Below are 20022 nucleotides of genomic sequence, written 5' to 3' on the forward strand. Positions count from 1 at the left end.
TGGATTTCCACTCGGGAGTTTCTGCTCATAATTGGCCACTTTTCTTACCTGAAAACACAGAGATTAAAAAATACATTTGAAAAGGTGTATCTTGCTCTCTGTAACAAATCAGGTATAACCTTGTGTGCTATTATATGCCAAGTGTTTTCTTATAGAGAACTTCATAATCGAGATCCAGACGTGGCATTAATGACTAATGACTTCCCGGCTATGTCAGGATCTGAGATCATTAAACCATTTTAGGAATGTCTTCCCCACCACTACGCTGTTAAGTCCCTTAATGGTGCCTTAATTGGGGCTTTTATTGACTGCATCAGCTCAGTAAATATGTTTTTAATTCATCATTAGCTTTACAGTAATGAGTGTAGCCACTCAGTCGCCACTTCCAGCAAGCTGGCTCCTGGCTCTGTGCCTCTGGACTTTGAACATGACTCTGGTCTAGTACTTCTCCACCACAAGAATCTGAGACCCTGACATCTAGAGTCTTATAGATCTTTGCATTTTCCGGAATGTTCAACAGAGGACTGGACACATATTAATTATTACTCCGTTGAATGTTGGCTACGTGAGGTTAGTGGCTATTTTAAAGTCTCTTTTAAATGTGTCTGTGTTCTATCTCCACACTTAATGTAGTGCTTGTAAACACTGTCTACAGTAACTGCAACTGGCTCCTTGTCCCACCACCCTGGGAAGTCTAGAGTTTATGCTAAAAGGGCTTATCCCTTCTAAGGGTCCTTATCCCACTCGCAAAATTGTGTACAATATTTTGTGTGTAGGTGAATTTATTCAAGGAGAGGTTGTAATTTTCACCAGCCTCTCTGAGTTAGAAAAGTTTAAGAACTACTGCTCCAGAGGCTTCTAAATCTCAAATTGTCTGTCGGAAGTATAGGTGGAGAAAAATTCTGCCTACATGCACACTTCCTCTCTCCCTGTTTTCCTAAAAGAGGAGAAGTAGTGGTAACAGTAATAATAAACGTTCATGGACACTGTGTGATAGTCATTTTTCTAAATAGTTTTCATGTACTTCTTCTTTTTTCTTATTTTACCCTAAAACCCTATAAGAGAGATAGGTCAACTGAAGAATGATCTTAAAAAATACACACACACAGATGTATTTTGGTATGGACCTTGTTGTTCTTTTAGTTCTCAGCTTCAAGAATTTGTGTGATGATCCATTTACTCTTTATATAAGTATTTCCTTTGATTTTTCTTTAAATAGAATCCAACACTGTCAAAATTTATGATTTGACACAATACATTTTAATAAACTGGTCTGGTTGAGAAATTGGATATAATAATTTACTTTCTCAATTAACTGATGGTTTACCAATTAATGCTTTAAACCTGCCTAAATTAAAAAATCTCTATGAATAAGGTATAGAGACATTGACTCTTTGGTCTTTCCTAAGTTTGGGGCCCTATCTCACTGTTACCAAAGCTGACCAAGACACACTCTTGAATGACTCCCTCACTGTCACTACCCTAACTCAGATACTCTCAGAGGTTCCAGAGCCTGAGGAGAGACTAGAAAAATTAAATCTTCCCCAACTTTGGGCCAATTCCCACGTCTTCCTAATTTCTGCATTCCCTACACCGCTACACCTTCAATCACTGCACCTTATAAATGTGCATAATGAAAATCCACTGATTTGAACTGAACTCAGAAACTCTTCTTCTGAAAACCTTCACCCGTGTTCTCTCTCATCCCAATTGAGTCATTGGGTCTGTAGCTTACATAATCACCTTCTCTTGGCTTTTCTCCTACCTACCTTTCTCCATTACCATTTTATAATCACTTTGTTCCACCTGTTCCTTGAATGCTGGTGTTCTCCAGGGTTCCATATAGAGCTCTCTTCTCTTTTCATGTACATTAAATCCAAGGCATTGTTATACATGTCCATCTTCCATATCCATATCCATCTTCATTTATCTATATGTATGTGACTCAAATCTACATTTCCAGCCCAACATCCCTCTTGAACTCCAGATCCGTATATGGAACTGCCTGCTGTACATCCCCATCTTGATGCCCACTGGCTTCTCAAGTCGAACATTGCCCAAAATAAGTCACAATTTTTCCTCTTCTCCTATATTCCCTGATAGCATCCAGTTAGCCAAGATATTGGCTTCTATTGGAGAAGAGATTCCTTTCTCCTCACCTTATGTTTCCTTGTGGCAGGATCTTTTCCAGAGTACAACCCCTGGCCTGTTTCCATCCCTTCCCTCATTCTTCCCTGTAGGAGGAAGAGAGAATTATATACTTGGAGAGTTTGGGAGAAAAAAATTGAGTATATTCAGCTTCCTTCTTCCTTGGTTCTTTCTTCTTTCCTTTGGCATCTGTGTACATCTCTGTTCTCTGCTGTGAGTTTTATAGAAGTGGTCCCCCCTCCCCAAGGAGACCAGGTGCTGTTCAGGGCTGCCAATGACTGACTGGGTAAGGCTGCCTAGTTCAGAGGTGAATATTAGCATGCCACATTATCCAACAGCTTTACCAATAATAAGGTGATGTTTTTATCTCCATCTGCCTGATTTCATCTCTGTCTCTCTGACTCTCTGTCTCTTTCTCCCCCTCTCTCTTAAATGGTTCCACATTTGAGTGGAGAAAAAGGAGTGCTATGAATCTACCCCCATCAAATACAATGCCTTTAAAGAATTCTAGAGTCCTTCACCTCCTCCACTCCTCTATATCCAGTCAGTTCCAAATAAAGGGCAGGGTTGAGACATTGCCCAATTTCTAATTAATTAATTAGAATTAACTAGAAATATAGTGCCAATTAACTCAGGTTTCCACATTCAATTTCTTCTATAAGTGACAAAATATACATGGTTCTCATTCCTGGAAAATATTGCCTTGGCTAGTAGAAAAGAAGCACACACATACACTCCTTGCAGGCATTGTTCTAATCTCTAGTAAGTGTTTTGTGACATGTATTATATCAACCCTGAGATGAAGCCAGTAGTTACAGTTAGCTGAAATCCAAAACTTAATAATGCAAGGTTATCTATCGGAAACAAGCGCTTTATTCTATTAATTGAATGAAATAATATGCCATGTGATACTCTCCTCCTGATACTTTGCCCCTCCACTGTGCTTTACCCTTCTCCTTCCTGCGTTTTGCCTCAAGAGGCTGACCTGCATGGATCACTTTCTGTGCTCTCTGGCTTCCCAGTGGGTTTGCCTAACGGGCAGCCCCAGGAGATCAGAGTGAGAGTAACATCAGGTTGTTTATTCCCCTACTTGCTTACCTGTAAGATACACTTAGGTGCCTGGGTTCCTGGGTAGAAGGTCACTGCTCCTCTCGAAGCAGCTCACACCCTAGGATCTTCTCTCCTCTCGGGATTCTGTTATTCTCCTTCCTCTTGTCTTTCAAGCCTCAGGGCTGGTGACAGCTCTGTAGCTATGAGCTCCACGCTGCATCCTGCAGTATCACTCATGGTTCTTTCATAACCCCTCGTACCTGGGAAAGTTATGGTCCCTTTGGTAAATAAACCCTCGTTGAATTATCCTAATTTGAGTGTGTCATCTCTTTTTTATTTTAATTTTATTAGAAATAAAATTAAACCCCCAATATAGAAGATAGACAAGACCAGCATTTTATCAGCATAGATTTATTTTATGCAGTCAGCTTTGTAACATTTAACATTTACTTATAAAGTTAATCAAAGAGCACACTTTGGATAAACACATGCATTTGAAAATGGAGTTAATGGATGATAGCTGGTGTCTTAGTAATGTAAACATTGAAGAGATTTCAATCAGAGGCTTATGGACTCCCTAAAATACTATTATGTATAGAATTCTGGGTTCTGTGAGACACAGTTTGACAAAACCTATTTCAGCATTGAGTTCTTCCCACAAGGCAGGCCTTTCTCAGCTTTAACTGTCTAAAAGCTGCTAATGATAATGACATTCTCTGATGTCACACTCCCTGTGTACTTTGTATAGATGATACCATGCTTTCTGAGAAGGTTTGGTTCTCCCTGAGGGGTTTTATATCCTCACCCTGTTGATGAAAACTTTTTCTTCTAGGACTATTCGACTCTCCTTTGCCAACTCCTGTTCTGGGTCCTTGTCTCATTACCTAGAGGCAGTGAGACATTTTGGTGAATTTCCCTCTAGTTTTTTTTCCCCACGTAATTGTTTACAAGTGATTGGAACCATACTCTATATACAAACTTATATCCTTTGTTTGTTTGTTTGTTTGTTTGTTTTTCCTGCTGTACGCGGGCCTCTCACTGTTGTGGCCTCTCCCATTGCGGAGCACAGGCTCCGGACGCGCAGGCTCAGCGGCCATGGCTCACGGGCCCAGCCGCTCCGCGGCATGTGGGATCTTCCCAGACCGGGGCACGAACCCGTGTCCCCTGCATCGGCAGGGGGACTCTCAACCACTGCGCCACCAGGGAAGCCCCTATATTCTTCTTTTCTCACTTGCCATTATAACAAAGGATTTTCTCATATCATCACACTCCTCAGAAGCATCATTCTTAGCAGGTAAATGTTTCCACCATATTGCCTGTACCATAATTGATGCTGGTTATCCTCTGTAGACATCTAGATTGCTTCTAATTGTTCACAATTATTTTACAAGTCACAAAAACTCTGTAAATATTTTTAAAATTATTTTTTAGGATGCACTCTCAGGTATTGAACCAACTGTTGAATGAGGCAAATATTTTTCAAGCACTGAAAATTATTTTCCTAAAGACAGCAACAATGTGCACATTTACTGAAAGCATCTAACAGAGTGTCTGTCTACCTATTGAGGCCTAGAAGTTTTAAATAATTTCTAACCTGAGTTACAAAATTATATTTCCTTGTTTAATTTGCATATCATCACTACTAGGAATTGGACATTTTCACACCTATTAGCCATTTGTTGTTACTCTGTTATAAACTGTCTGTTTCTTTGCCTATTTACTTCCTAGTCTTCTAGTAATTTTTCTATGATTTCTGTGAGTTCTCTGAATGTCAAAAATGATTTATAAGTAGTACATTCATTGATTTTAATACAAAGGGTTTGCTGTAGAGCTGCTTGGAAACAATCTATTGGCCATCACTTCTGAGTTTCCTTGTTTGTTGTATTACAATGTGAAGGTGAGATTATGGTTTGTGAGCCTTGAACTATTAGAATTGTAAATCTGTAAGGTCCAAAGTAATAAGTACCACTATAATTACATTGTAATTCATTCAAAATTCAATGACTATTCACCATGGGCTAGACACTGTTCTCGGGGCCAGGGAGGCCATGACGCCAAGCAAGAGGGGAGCCCTAGCCCCTGCAATTTACTGTCTTTACTTTGGTACCTTGATAGTCTAGAATACACCTGAAACAGTCAAATCAATGGCAGATACTGTTCTTTTTTTTTTTTTTTTTTTTGGTATGCGGGCCTCTCACTGTTGTGGCCTCTCCCGTTGCGGAGCACAGGCTCCGGATGCGCAGGCTCAGTGGCCATGGCTCACGGGCCCAGCCGCTCTGTGGCATGTGGGATCTTCCCGGACCGGGGCACGAACCCGTGTCCCCTGCATCGGCAGGCGGACTCTCAACCACTGCGCCACCAGGGAAGCCCAGAATACTGTTCTTTTGAAACTGTGCAATCATTCAGAGAATAGCTTCTTAGGCAGCAAGTTAAAACAATGAGGGGGCTGTTAGTGAGAGAGTTATAGACAGCACCCAGCGACAGCTGATGTGATGACGACTGGCCCTAAAGTCCTAGAAACCAAAAGTTGGAATCTAACTCCACCTGTTCCTTCATTCCTATTCCAGCCTCTGAGGTTAATTGGCTCCAAGGCCAGGGAAACATAAGGACTATGGGATCTACTGCTCTGTGGCTCTGCCCCAAGTCACCCTTAATGCTGATCAAGTTCTCACTTTGTATCTTCTAGCAACTGACTCATTTGTTCAGGCCACGTGTGACCAAGTCCCTGCCTGCCATCCCAACTCTGGGAACCCTTATCTTGTGTCTCCACCCCTGGTTTCCCTTACCACTACCTAATTTTCCCCCTAATCTATTAGTTATCTGTGCCCAGTGCTGTCTTGGTTGAACCTTAACCCCTTTAGTCCTTGTGGCTGGATTCTCATTTCCTGCTACCACACTTCCCTCATGAAGGCCATCTGCCTGGATCTGATGCTAGCTAGAGTCACACTTGCTGCAACCTGCCCACTTAGCACCACAGATGTCTTTCTCTTTCCTCCAGAAAATATTTAGGGGATGGAATCAACAGTGATAGATGTGGGAGATATGAAATGTGAAAAGGATGATTTTGCAGGACTGTGGCTAGAATGACTGAAGGAATTGTGGTTTCATTCAGTGATATGTGGAACAGGGGAGGAGCAGGCTTGCTGGGAAAGATGACAGGTCAGTTTTAGACACATTGAATTTGAGGTGCCTGTGGATCTCCAGGATACATCCAGTGGAGAGTTGGATGTATGGCTTGGGAGCTCGGGGGATAGTGAGAGATATATATTAAGCTCAGCATCTGTCAGTGACCAAGATTTCTATATTCATATATAGCTGAAAAGATCACTGAGCAAACCAAAGTTCTTTTCCCGTTATGCAAGTCTGTACATGTTGTTAATCAACAGTTCTGTATAATTGGAAGCTCATTTCCACGTTAATGTAGAAAGTCTTAGCCACCCTGAAATTTGCCTAAAGTCAGTAAGGTCAGATGTTGAATAAATATTTATTCAAAGGGGAATATTACAGATCGATGCTTCTAACCTGAAAAGCAATCAGTCTGGGTCTGGTTTGGGCTTTACATAGGGTTTGTGGTTGTTTAGCTATATTACACCTGCCAATTACTAATTGTTGTTTTCCACCCTTACATTAGATAGCATATTGAATATGCAGGAGTAACTTTTAAAAAATGATACAAGATTTGATTCTACCACAAGAAAGTAAATCAATACAAGAAATTCCGGGGGAGAAAGGTATCTCCCTACCACACTCAGGGTGGGGGGGTATGTATTCCTTTAAAGGGGCCCTCTTAATTCCCATTACAGTTAATGGGAGTTGCGTGTGTGTAATGAGAAGCACACAAGCCTTGCTGTCTCTATCAGAAAATGATTCCTTTTGTGTTGATCTCCTAGCTGTGTTTTCATTCTACCTTTTAAAACCATTACACCTAACAGAGTTTTGAGTGCATTATAGGTAACTTTAAGAAGCTGTCATTATCTCCTCTCTCTTAACCACATCATAGGGGGTAGAAAAGTGAGAGCACAGTATATACACCATGCTGAGGAGAGGAAACGTGCCTTGAATTTTTGAACCCTCAGCCTATTTTCTGTAATGCTTGGTGGTGAATCACTCTTAAGTGCTCCATCATTCACTAGGATATGTACTTCCTGCCAAAGGTTAGCAGATTACAAAAGTATCCTCAGCTCAGAAGGGACTCATAATTCACCATCACCTTATTTTGACACTAAGAGAGAAAATATGTGCATCAAGACAAGCAGAGGAAATAATGAGAAAAAAACCCCACAACGATATTAAGTTAACAATGCAGCAAACACTCCAAAGGGAAAAATACAGACTAGAACAATAATAAGGATAATAGAAAAGTAATGCTGTTAAATTATGAGGAGAGATTTGCTGGTCAGCTCCTGAACACTTCTCTGAGTGAAGATAGTTTCTTAAATAGCTTCCCTTAGGCATGAGAGGAAATGGGAAAGTTAAGATAGTTTCCAAAGTTGGAATAAAATAGTTGTGCCAATGTTTCAAAAAGACAAGGTCAAATACATTTCCTGAAGGTGAAGTGGAAATATTTAGAAAGTATAAAAACGCAAGTGATGTGGAAATAATTGTTAACTTGCAAAAGATGAGCAGTCTCAAAGCACAAAGGCAGGGTGGTGGAAACATCAGGAACAAAACCAAAGTGAAATCGTATAGGACCTTTGATTAACACGTCAAAACAATAGGAGAGATGCAATATTTATGAAAAGATCCCAGGAAATATGCTCTTTGCCTGATAAAAAGGTCACAGGAATGTATATATTAAATTTTAGTACATTTCATTTTAGCAGAGTTTATAACCAAACAAGTGACATTTACAGAAAAATACTAAAAGTATAATTACCAGAAAGCTTTGTGTTTCACTAATGCAGCTATAAATTTCTTTTTTACAACATAATTTCATAAACTTTGTACAATGAGGGTATATATCATAACAGTTGTCAACAGTTTTAAATGCTATTCGACTACCTGGGAAAGACTTACTGGAGTTCCTTGAATAGTTTGTGATGCCTGGATCACTGGGTGACACATTTCTAACCCTTTCAAATTCCTTCCTCTTCTGATTTGGGTGTTGCATCTTTCGGACAGTTTGTGAGTTTGTTTAAGTGCCACAGTTTAATATGCTACTTTTTTCTTAACTTCTCTATTGAATATAACCTATAAACAGTAAACAAGACCCGACTTAAGGTAGAATTTTTTACAGATTATATAAATCCATAAAATGTACACAATGTACAGCTATACAATGAATTTTTTATAGATTATATAAATTTGTGTAGCCCCCCCCACCCAGACCATGATATGGAACATGACCAGCACACCACAGACCTCCCCATTTCTCCTTCAAATCAATACCCCCATACCTCATAGCTACTATTCTGACTTATAGCATGAGATTAGTTTCACCTGCTTTAAACTTTCGTATAAATGAAATCCTCCAGTGTGTTCAATATGTTACTTATATAAAATTTTCTAAATGTTGGCATGTTGAGTTCAAGTGTAATTCTAGATATGAGTATGTTCAGCAAATGCAGTTTTTATCTATTTTACTTTTCTCTTACAAACTATTCTGAGAAGTTTTACTTATTTATTTTGATATGGACCATTTTCAAAGTCTTTACTGAATTTGTTACAATATTGCTTCTGTTTTATGTTTTGGTTTTTTGGCCACGAGATGTGTGGGATCTTAGCTCCCCAACCAGGGATCGAACCTGCACCCCCTGCATTGGAAGGCAAAGTCTTAACCACTGGACCACCAGGGAAGTTCCATCTGCGAAGTTTTAAAATGCAAGCTCCCTCTCTCTCTCCCCAAAACAAAAAGCCCCTTCAGTACTAATGCTTACTATGATTCCTCCTCAGCCCTGCCACTTTAAGAAGTAGGAATGGCATGGTGGTTTGAACTAAATAATATCTGTAGAACTGACCTTTTCTCAGCCATTACAGTCTTTCTAATCAATGCTAATAATGAGTTTTTAAAGTGTTAAAAATGAAACGAAATAAAAACTTGTGTGGGGTTTTTTTGGGTTATTACACATTTACTTTTTTTTTTTTTAATTCAAATGGGCCACAGGACAAAGTCTTCATTTTATCCTAGATCCCAAGACCTCTAAGCCTCTTCTCTAGAGACATTCATTATTACTCACTTCTTGTGTATCCTTGCACAGGTATGTACACACAGATATGTTTCTTCTTTTTTACAGAAATGGAATAATTCTATGCAAATTACTCTGTACCTTACTTTTTTCAATTATAAATTATAATGGAGGTCATCTGCCATCAGCATGTAGAGAACTACCATGCTAATTTTAAAGGTTTCATGGTACTGCATTCTATGGCTATATCTTTATTTACTTAATCAGATTTTAGAATTTGAAAAACAGATATGCATCCCTGTTTGGCCAGTGATTCTTTAACCACAATGAGAGAGAAATTTCAGGACACTAAGATATAGAAACCAGTTAAAGGGTTTCACATATTTTTTATTCCCTATTAAGTGGATGGAAATTCCAAACAATATCTAGGTATTTCCCACACCTCTTTCAGCTCCCTGTCTGAAAGCAGTAGTCTTCAGTTCCTCCAGCCCAGAGCTGACATATTTCCCTGGGTGAGTAGGTTTCCCATGGTCTTAGAGAGACCAGACTCCACAGAATAATCTTGGCTACTCTTCCAATGAAAGGAGGAGATATTCTGACTTTGTAAAAAAGCAGTAGTTTCAAGAGTGAAACTTTTTCCCCTTAGGGAACAAGGCAAGGGTGCTGTCTTTCATCACTCTTATTCAACATTGTACTGGAAGTTCTAGCCAGAGAAATTAGGCAAGAAAAAGAAATAAACTATGTCTAAACTGGAAAGGAAGAAGTAAAACTATCTCTATTCACAGGTGACATAATCTTTTTTTAAAAAATAAATTTATTTATTTTATTTATTAATTTTTGGCTGTATTGGGTCTTCGTTACTGTGCGTGGGCTTTCTCTCGTTGTGGCGAGCAGGGTCTACTCTTTGTTGTGGTGGCTTCTCTTGTTGTGGAGCACGAGATCTAGGCGTGCGGGCTTCAGTAGTTGTGGCACGTGGGCTCAGTAGTTGTGGCGCGCAGGCTGTAGAGCACAGGCTCAGTAGTTGTGGCGCACGGGCTTAGTTCCTCCATGGCATGTGGGATCTTCCCAGACCAGGGTTCGAACCTGTGTCCCCTATATTGGCAGGCAGATTCTTAACCACTGCACCACCAGGGAGGCCCATAATCTTATAGTATATATAGAAAATCCTAAAGAATCTACAAAAAAGCTGTTAGAGCAAATAAACGAATCCAGCAAAGTTTTAGGATACAAGATGAACACACAAAACTCAGTTGTATTTTTATACACTAGCAATGAACAATCCAAAAAGGAAATTAAAAAACCAATACATTTACAATAACGTAAAAAAGAATTAAATACTTAGGTAAAATTTAACCAAGGAGGACAAGACCTGTACACTGAAAACCAAGAAAAAAAAATTACTCAAAGAGATTAAAGAAGGACTAAATCAATGGAAAGATACTCTGTAGTCACAGATGGGAGGACTTGGTATTACGATGGCAGTACTCTCTGGAGAGTTTTTATCATAAATGGGTGTTGAATTTTGTCAAAATCTTTTTCTGCATCTATTGAGATGATCACATGGTTTTTATTCTTCAATTTGTTAATATGGTGTATCACACTGATTGATTTGCATATATTGAAAAATCCTTGCATCCCTGGGATAAATCCCACTTGATCATGGTATATGATCCTTTTAATGTGTTGTTGGATTTGGTTTGCTAGTATTTTGTTGAGGATTTTTGTGTCTGTGTTCATCAGTGATATTGGCCTGTAATTTTCTTTTTTTGTGGTATCTTTGTCTGATTTTGGTATCAGGGTGATGGTGGCTTCATAGAATGAGTTTGGGAGTGTTCCTTCCTCTGTGATATTTTTGGAAGAGTAGTTTCAGAAGGATAGGTGTTAACTCTTCTCTAAACGTTTGAGAGAATTCTCCTGTGAAGCCATCTAGTCCTGGACTTTTGTTTGTTGGAAGTTTTTTAATCACAGTTTCCATTTCAGTACTTGTGGTTGGTCTGTTCATATTTTCTATTTCTTCCTGGTTCAGTCTTGGGAGATTGTACCTTTCTGAGAATTTGTCCATTTTTTCCAGGTTGTCCATTTTATTGGCATATAGTTGGCTTGTAGTAGTCTCTTATGATTCTTTGTATTTCTGTGGTGTCCATTGTAACTTCTCCTTTTTCGTTTCTAATTTTATTGATTTGAGAGCCCTTTCCCTCTTTTTCTTGATGAGTCTGGCTAAAGGTTTAAAAGTTAAAAAAAAAATGGCAATACTCCCCAAAGCAATATACAGGTTCAATACAATCCCTATCAAAACCCTAATGTCCTTTTTTTGCGGGAATAAAAATATCCATCCTAAAATTCATATGGAATTTCAAGGGACTCCAAATAGCCAAAACAATCTCAAAAAAGAACAAAGTGGGAGGTCTAACACTTCCTGACTTCAAAACATACTACAAAGCCACAGGAACACTTCCATGACTCCAAAAGTTTCCTTTTGCCTCCTTGGCAGTTAGTCACTCTCTCCATCCCAGCCCAGGCAACCCCTGATTTGCTTTTTGTCATTGTCTAGGATTCTGCCTTGTTTAGCATTTCATAGAAATGTGATCAGTACATAGTCTTTTATGTCTGACTTCTTTTACTTAGCATGATGTTTTCAAGATTCACTCATGCCGTTGTGTATATGAGTAGTTCATTCCTCTCTGTTGCTGAGTAGTATTCCACAGTATGAATATATTACAATTTTATCCATTCACCAGTTGGTGGATATTTGGGTTATTTTCAGGATTGATTTTTTTATTGTTTTGTTTTTTTTTTTTTTACAGTTATATTCAGCTGTGTCAAGTTCTGGATTTCTTTTCATTTATCCTGTTTGCAACTCATTGGAATTCTTCAATCTGTGGAATGGTGATTTTCACCAGTTGTGGAAAATTGTCTTTACATCTGAAATTGCCTCTGCTCTACTCTCTCTCCCCTTCCCTTCTAGAACTTCATGACATGCTTATTAGACCTACTTCTCCTATCCGCCATGATTCTAAATCTTTCTAACATACTATCTTTTTTTCCTCTCCACATTGCATTCTGGATGGTTTCTTTAGTACTATCTTCCAATACACAAATTTCCTCTTCTTGACCTGTTCCTAATGTTTCTAGGACCCTGGGAAAGAGTACAAATGGAAGGCAACATACTATATAAATATATTTAAAAGTTAGCCATCAAGCTAATAAAGTATTAAATAAAATAGATTCCATCCTCTGATCTTGACAAAGACCAAGTTTGAATTTAAAATTCTTGGATTGGGTTTCCCTGGTGGCGCAGTGGTTGAGAGTCCGCCTGCCAATGCAGGGGATACGGGTTCGTGCCCCGGTCCGGGAAGATCCCACATGCCGTGGAGCCTGTGCATCTGGAGCCTATGCTCCGCAACGGGAGAGGCCACAACAGTGAGAGGCCCGTGTTCCACCAAAAAAAAAAAGTATGAAATTCTTGGATACCTAGAGCTCTGCCCTATAATATAGTGGCATAGGGAGAGCTAACTCCTGTTAACCCCAGACCCCTGTCTTCTCTCCTCAGCTCCATTCCACACTGCAAGGGACATCAAATGTACACATTTAGACACCCAATTTACAAATCCTAATTCCATCCATAGTCCCATGAGAGCCGTTTCCTGCCCACCCCCTGAGGGCACAGTCTACTCTCAGGGGGAGAGACCTAAGGAAGAGGTCTGCATGAGGAACTGGAAGCAGGCTTGGGGCCATCTGAACTGGGAATTTCAGGGCCCCTGGTGGCAGAAGTATGATCCAGAAGGGGGCATATAGATTCTGTGTGACTTACCATATCCTTAGCCATGCAGATTTTTTGTGGCTGGATGAAGGCCTGCACATTCTCCAAAGCAGAGTGTCCAATGCTGTGTAAGGGCAATACTGCTCTCTTTAGCTATGTTTAACTCATCTATTGAGTTTTTAATTTCAGTTATTACATTATTGATTTCTAGAAGTTCCAGTTGGTTCTCTTAACAATCTTCTGTTTTACTCATATTTTAAATTCCTTCTTTAATATTTTTCAACATGTTAACCTTGCTTATTTTATATTCTGTGTCTGATAATTCCAATATCTGAAGTCCTTGTGGGTCTTATTCTACTATCTGTTGTTTTAGTTGGTTGGCTCTTGCTTTTGGTGCCTTCTTTCTTCATGTGTTTGGTGATTTTTGAGCTCAAATTTCTTAAAATTTGACTGTGTAGAATTCTCCAAAGCCTGGAATAAGGATGGATTTCTATAAAAAAGATTCATGTTTGCTTCTCCTAGGCACCTGAGTACATGACAAGTCTGGGACAACTGTAAACAAAATTTTCCATCTGTGTTTTTACGAACCATCCAAGTACTGACATTTCAGGCTGCAAATCCACATGAAGGCCCTTTTGTGATTGCACATTCTCAGAGAATTGCCTCTTTATTCCCACCCCCCTCAGTGGCAAAGTTGTTGGGCAGTCCTTCAGGAGTAGGAGTGGATTTCTTAGATCAAGGATGTGTTTGGAGGTTTCTTTTTAAAATCCCAGTCTAGAGTAGGCCTTGGGCTTTGTCTTTTATGATCTGACCCCTACAGGGCTGTGAAAATTCACAAGGGTAGGTAAATGCCCTCAAGGTTCCTACCTTCCTTTATCCTAAGTATTCTTTACTGTCTTGCCAGCTTCTTGAAGCAAGAAGGAAGTTGTTTTATCCTCATTTTTAGTTATTTTCAGTGGGAAGGTCAGTTGGGGTACAACTCTGCTTTATTGCTGTAAAAGTCTTACACAATGTTAATATTTCTTTAATCTATTTTGCTTCATCCCTACTGCTAATGCATTGGCTCATACACATGTAATTTCTGGTTCCATCCAAAAGCCTTCCAACTGCATTCCCTGCTTCTAGTCTCTACTCTGCCTGTTCTCTCCATATCCCATCCTTCCAACCAAGCAGGATCAATAAGGGTCTCAGGAAGAAACAGAGTTCACTCAAATAGTTCAAATGAAGGTCTTTTAATGAAAGGATCAGTTGCAGAGGGGCTAGCAGAGGTAAGGGAGCAAATAAGAGTTGATGAAACACTTAGAGACAGAGGAGAAGATAAAGAGACAATGAGAGAAGATAAAGTTTCCAGAGCCCAGTGAAAGGCAGAGCCATAGAGGAGGGGCCACCTGGCAGGAGTTGTAGTCATGGAGGGATGAAGCTACTACTAGAGATATAACATCAAAGGAGAGAAGGAGTGGGGAAGAGGTGCCAATTTCACTTTCCATCTGCCTTCTGATAACCTTACCTAAGCCTCACTTTCATTAAACCCAACCTCAGAGAAGATGAGGTCAACCCCCAGAGGCATGAGCTTGGCAGAGAAGGGCAGGAAATGAGTCCAAGGGCCAAATAGAAAATATCAGCACACCAGCCTTTCCTCAGACACTTCAAAAGGTCAGTTGTCTAATATGCTAAACTTATCATACCATTCTCCTACTTAAAATCTATCAGTGGATTCACATCATCTTCACGACTAAATCTAAACTGGAATATGTGACTTCACCCCTGCCTATGGCTTCATTTCCCCAGTTTTTGTCTTACCCTACAGCCATTCTGAATTATTTCCAGATTCTCCAGTAGTCCCTGATCTCACACCTCCTCTGTACATTGGCCATATTCTTTCCTCTTCCTAAGGCAACCTTATGCATCTACTTTGCTTGGTAAACTTCTACTCAACCTTCCAGAATCAAAGACTTAGCTCTGGAATCACCTCCTCCTGAAAATTTTATTTTTCAGAGTTTTTCCATCACTTCCTTACTTAATCCCATCATAATACTTAGTTGAACTGAGTATCCCAACTGTCCTTCCCCCTTGAGAACAGAGATATGCATTTTAGCTCTTACCGTTCCTGGCACACAGTAGGTAATCAATAACAATTCTTCAAATTAATAAATGAAAACTAAATATTAGGAAAAAAGAAAGAAAAAAGGGAGTATAGTTATAAACCTCTTTGAAATTTTAGTTTATGGGGGAAAGTCTTGGAATTGAAGGATTTCCTTTCTCAAATTTATTTCTGAGATATTTATCTTGTATATAGGCAGAGCAAGAAAAGGAAAAGACTAGACACAGGCCCAAGGACTTAGATTTTGAATCCTAGGATTACTGCTAGACTTGGGCAATGTCATTCTGGAATATAAGAAAGACATTGCTTTGGTGTCAGCTTTAATTCTTGCTAAATAATGCTTTAAATTCTTTAAATAAAAATTTTAAAAATGTGTATCAATCCACACATTTCTGGTAAATTCATATTCCAATAACTTTTGCTTTCTTTGTATATTAAAAAAATCTAAAACTGTGGAAACCTTCTTGCTTGGTTTAGATTCCAATAGTATAAAATGCTTTCTTTTAAAAAATTCTTTGAGATAAAACCCAAATGCTACCTACCACACTGCAACAAAACACTGAGGAATTATTTGCTATGCTGATTAACATATTCTGATTAATTCATTGATTGCAACAGTTATCATTTTATTTGCAGGCTCAAATAAATATTCCATGTATACATGGAATATTTAAAGAAACTTAAATTTAAAGAAATTTGGGAGGAAATACAGGAATCAGAGGTTTTCTTGCTAATTTTCATAACTGTAACACCCCAATGAAGCCAGTTTACAACCACGAACACTAGTGAAAACTGAGTAAAGATTTACAAATCTCTTTCTAATTAAAGACAATTTCTCACATTTTTTTGACAGATGAGGTTACACTACATTTTCAAAATTTAGATTTTGTATTCTAGAGTTTGCTTAAACCTCTGTAAGGCGTTTTTTTTCTAATACTGGTATAAATATCCTAGAAAGTGTTCACCAAATGTTCAGTGTAATACATAGGTTCACCACTTGAAAATAACCCTTCTTAAACATTCGGCCAATGTTGAGTCAAAGATCTTAAGATATAACACATACAACATTGTGAGCAATGACCAGCGGACAAGACTACATTAAGGAGAACTGCTGGAAGCTTCTCTTTGGAATCTTGAAGGAAGGCCTCAAGGTGGGAAAATCGGAAGACTAGGGAACACTACGTGTCCCAGCATACTTTGCGACTACCGTTGACCACAACTCCCAGAGTGCATTGCTCGCCGTACGCAGGTTTTCTTTGTAGCTGGGGCTTGTAGTTCTCCCTGGTCGAGTCAATCCTTAAGGCGAGGGTGGGTGTTTGCTTACCCAGCCCCAGGCTATTAAGCTTAGTCTTACAGGTTTTGGCAAAGCGGAAACACTTCGGGACCCTGAGGCGGATTCTTTGTCTCATCTCTCGGCTTCTGCTTTACACAGGTAAGTCACAGAGGGGCTACAGTTCCCCGCAGCAGGGCCCCTCCCTTTCTTTCTGGGAGCGACCTCGTTGTGGTGAAGCCATTTGTCCCTCAGCTCTCGCCGTAGCAGCCGCCGCCCATCCCTCTTTGTGTGCTTGGGGAAAGCTGCGGAGCTAGTGGCCGCGACTGTTGCCTTTGGGGGCAAAGGAGAGGGACGTTACTGGAAAGTTGCTGGCAGGCGGACCCTTCCCCATCCCACCATCTAACAGGTGGGTTGACTGTCCTTCCCTCTAGGCCCTTCTGTCTGCTGTGTCTCACGTCGGGACTCTAAGGGCGGCTTGGCAGTTCCTGCTGACAGCGCCGCCCGGGCCGGGCTCCGGGAAAGAGAGGCGGGGAGAGCCAGGTGCGGTGACTCATGGAGGCCAGGGTAGACGAGTCCACTCCGTTCCCTTCTGGACCCTCCGGAGGTGCCCCGAGGAGCCTCGAGGCTAGTTCGAGGCCTTCTCCCCCGGACCTATTCTGCACCGCTCCCTCTTGGCCGTGACCCCAGGGGAGAAGTGACTGCTTTTCGCCTTACTCCATTTTATAAATAAAAGTCGCTATTACTTGCGTTGACAGCGTTTTCCTTTACTTGGTGTGTATTTGAAAGTACCCGAACGCGGAGGTTGTAGCACAAAATTCCTGAGACTTTCTCTTCCTTGGAGTTTTAAGAAAGTGAACGCGTCAATCATGGAGGCTCCGGCCTCTAGGAGGTTAAGCGGACCTGACAGCTGTATGTAGTTATCCGGTCAGACTTTTTTGTTGGGCTTTGACTAAAAACGTACTTACTTTAAGTATATTTAATAGTTATTGGTGGTAATATTTGTGTTTTGCTTCTTCTTAATATTACTATTACATGGTAGTTTTAGAATTTATAGAAATTTTCTGTGTGACCGCCTGTTTTATCAAATTTCTAGGAATGAATGCAAAACTCTGATAGCAGATTTGATCTGTGTCATATAGCTTAGCTTTTAATGCCAGCCCGTGTCCTCTGTTCTAAGAGCCAGAGATATTGTGTTGAATTTGAGCATGTGAACATTAAAGAGCTTACTGGTGCTAGTTACTATGTTCAATTCTGGGTATTTATTTTTTATACACATTTGTTTATATTGATAATTTTTTTCAGGTCTTAGTAATATATGTGCTTCCGTTATTTTAAAAGTAGAGTTTATATGTTCTCTTTAGATAGCATTGAACTACATGGCCTCTTGAGACAGTTCTCTTCTTGAAAGACTAATTTTTTTTAAAGAGTGCTGCTTTTACCAATGTAATAATGATTGTAAATGATTATATGCTTTTTAAGGTCGCAAACATGTCTGACAAAAGTGAATTAAAGGCAGAGTTGGAACGTAAGAAGCAGCGGTTGGCTCAAATAAGAGAGGAAAAGAAGAGGAAAGAAGAAGAAAGGAAAAAAAAAGAAGTATGTTTGATTTTTTTTAAAGATAATATAAAATAATTGGATTTTAAGTACTCATACCTTTATGTAATACTTTCAGAATAGTTAAAATTCCAGCAGTTGTGACTGCAAATATAGCACTTTAGGTGAAAAGTTCAATATGCATATTTAGTCTTCTAGGGATATGTTTATTATATAAAGTAAGGGGCATCTGCCTTGTAATAGCTCATAAAACATGGCATATACATCATAACTTAGTTTGGACTTTGAACTTACCTGAATATTTTACTCGTTGGAACTGCTAGTTGTTGGAATAAATAATGGCAAAGAGAAATATAGAATAGATTATTAATTGATTAGGGGATTATTTAACTGATTGTATCTCCTTTATTATGAGTTAGTCATTGAAATATCTTTACCAAGTAGTGGGTTTGATACTATTGTAAAGGTGGACTAGGTACTTACATCTTCTGATTTTTGGCATCGCCATTTCATCATGTATGGCAAATATACATTGACCCTGAGCTGGAGATATTTTACTTTCTCCTGTATTGAAATGTACATTTATCTCTATGGAAACTGTTTAGGCAGATTTGTATACTTTTATCATAGATGTTTTAAATGGCCAGTGTTAAGATAGTTTGTTCTCAGTGTGACAGTACCAAGTTTTTCTATGTGATAGCCTAAACAATAGCCAAGACTTCCAGGAATCTCTTAGGGAAAAAGAAAAACCGAAGGTGCAATTTATGTGCAGCATTGCTATGATACTGTAAAGGCCTGTACTTGAAGAATTTTCTAGTTTATTCTGAACCTTTTTGTGATCCATTATTATAAGAGGGTTGGACCTTAAAGTTCTCTATTTGATCAAAAGCCAACTGATAGAAGCATGAGTCAGACTGGCAGAGCCATTCCAAACTAGTATGTGTAGCCTTAAACCCTTCAGGGCTGAGTGCAAATTTGGTTTTTGTTTTCTAAAGATGGCCATAGGTGGCCCTAAGGGATATCTATTACATGCTTTATATCTGATTTAAAGGTTATCAAACATTACCAGAGACATTACAATTATAATACTATTAAACAGTGAGTCTACTAATATATTGTTATATACAGGTAAAGTGTCTACTTGATAATATAGTCTGTTTGGCTATTTTGATGAAATTTTCTGATGACTTCTTTAAGTTAAAATGGTATCAGAATATTATGACTAACAAAATTTACTGCAGACGATTGTATGAGTAATAGTTGTCTAGCTGAAACAGACTTTTGAGGTGTATATATAGAACTTTTTCCTTGAAGGCTTAAATTTCACTTGAGATGTTTTGGATGATCTGAGAGTGTTGAGGCTTATCTAGTTTAACTGGAAGATTCTGCTAAAACTATAAATGGCTGAAATAAACGTTGGCAAAAATTTCAATGACAAAAAATGTTTTGTGCTATGCAAGAGTAAATTTTAATTTTACCAAACCAAACCGTGTGTTTATCATCATAAAAATAAGACCTGTAGTTTATAAAATAAAAACAAAACCTGTCTCCAGATGAATTTTTGACAAACATCCTTTACATAAAGTTGAATAAAGACACTGAAGACTTCATAAAGAAGTTTGAGGTACTTGTACTTTTTCAACGAATCAGATTGTTCATTTACTTAAAATTTGTTATCTCTTAAATGATTCAGTCTTTTTTTTTCTTCATAGTGTTGTGGTATTTATGTATTTGTGAGATTTCCACAATTCCTGACCATGGATAGCAATTTCATGTTGTAAATAAATAGAAATTGACTCTACTTTTTGAATTTATCTGTTCAGAAAATTTTTGTGAGAACTCCTTGATTACATATAAAAATGGATCAATTTAGGGCTTCCCTGGTGGTGCAGTGGTTAAGAATCTGCCTGCCAATGCAGGGGACACGGGTTCGAGCCCTGGTCCGGGAAGATCCCACATGCCGCGGAGCAACTAAGCCCGTGTGCCACAACTACTGACCCTGCGCTCTAGA

General features: G+C 39.1%; 1 protein-coding gene across 3 annotated transcripts in view; it reads left to right on the forward strand.

Moving 5' to 3' along the window:
* The first annotated feature begins 16474 nt into the window (after positions 1-16474).
* The window catches only part of DYNC1I2 (dynein cytoplasmic 1 intermediate chain 2), a 50752-nt gene continuing 47204 nt past the window's right edge, over positions 16475-20022 (forward strand). The window contains exons 1-3 of one of the 3 annotated variants that reach the window (XM_065880570.1): positions 16475-16616; positions 16722-16863; positions 17937-18053. In XM_065880570.1, the coding sequence (XP_065736642.1) occupies positions 17946-18053 (108 nt within the window). In that variant the 5' untranslated portion in view covers positions 16475-16616; positions 16722-16863; positions 17937-17945. Of the gene's footprint in view, positions 16617-16721; positions 16864-17936; positions 18054-20022 lie in introns of those variants that run through there. The other 2 variants (XM_065880571.1, XM_065880569.1) reach the window with 2 other exon arrangements.

This window comes from Phocoena phocoena, chromosome 7 (genome assembly GCF_963924675.1).
Source record: "Phocoena phocoena chromosome 7, mPhoPho1.1, whole genome shotgun sequence".
NCBI classification, from domain to species: domain Eukaryota; kingdom Metazoa; phylum Chordata; class Mammalia; order Artiodactyla; family Phocoenidae; genus Phocoena; species Phocoena phocoena.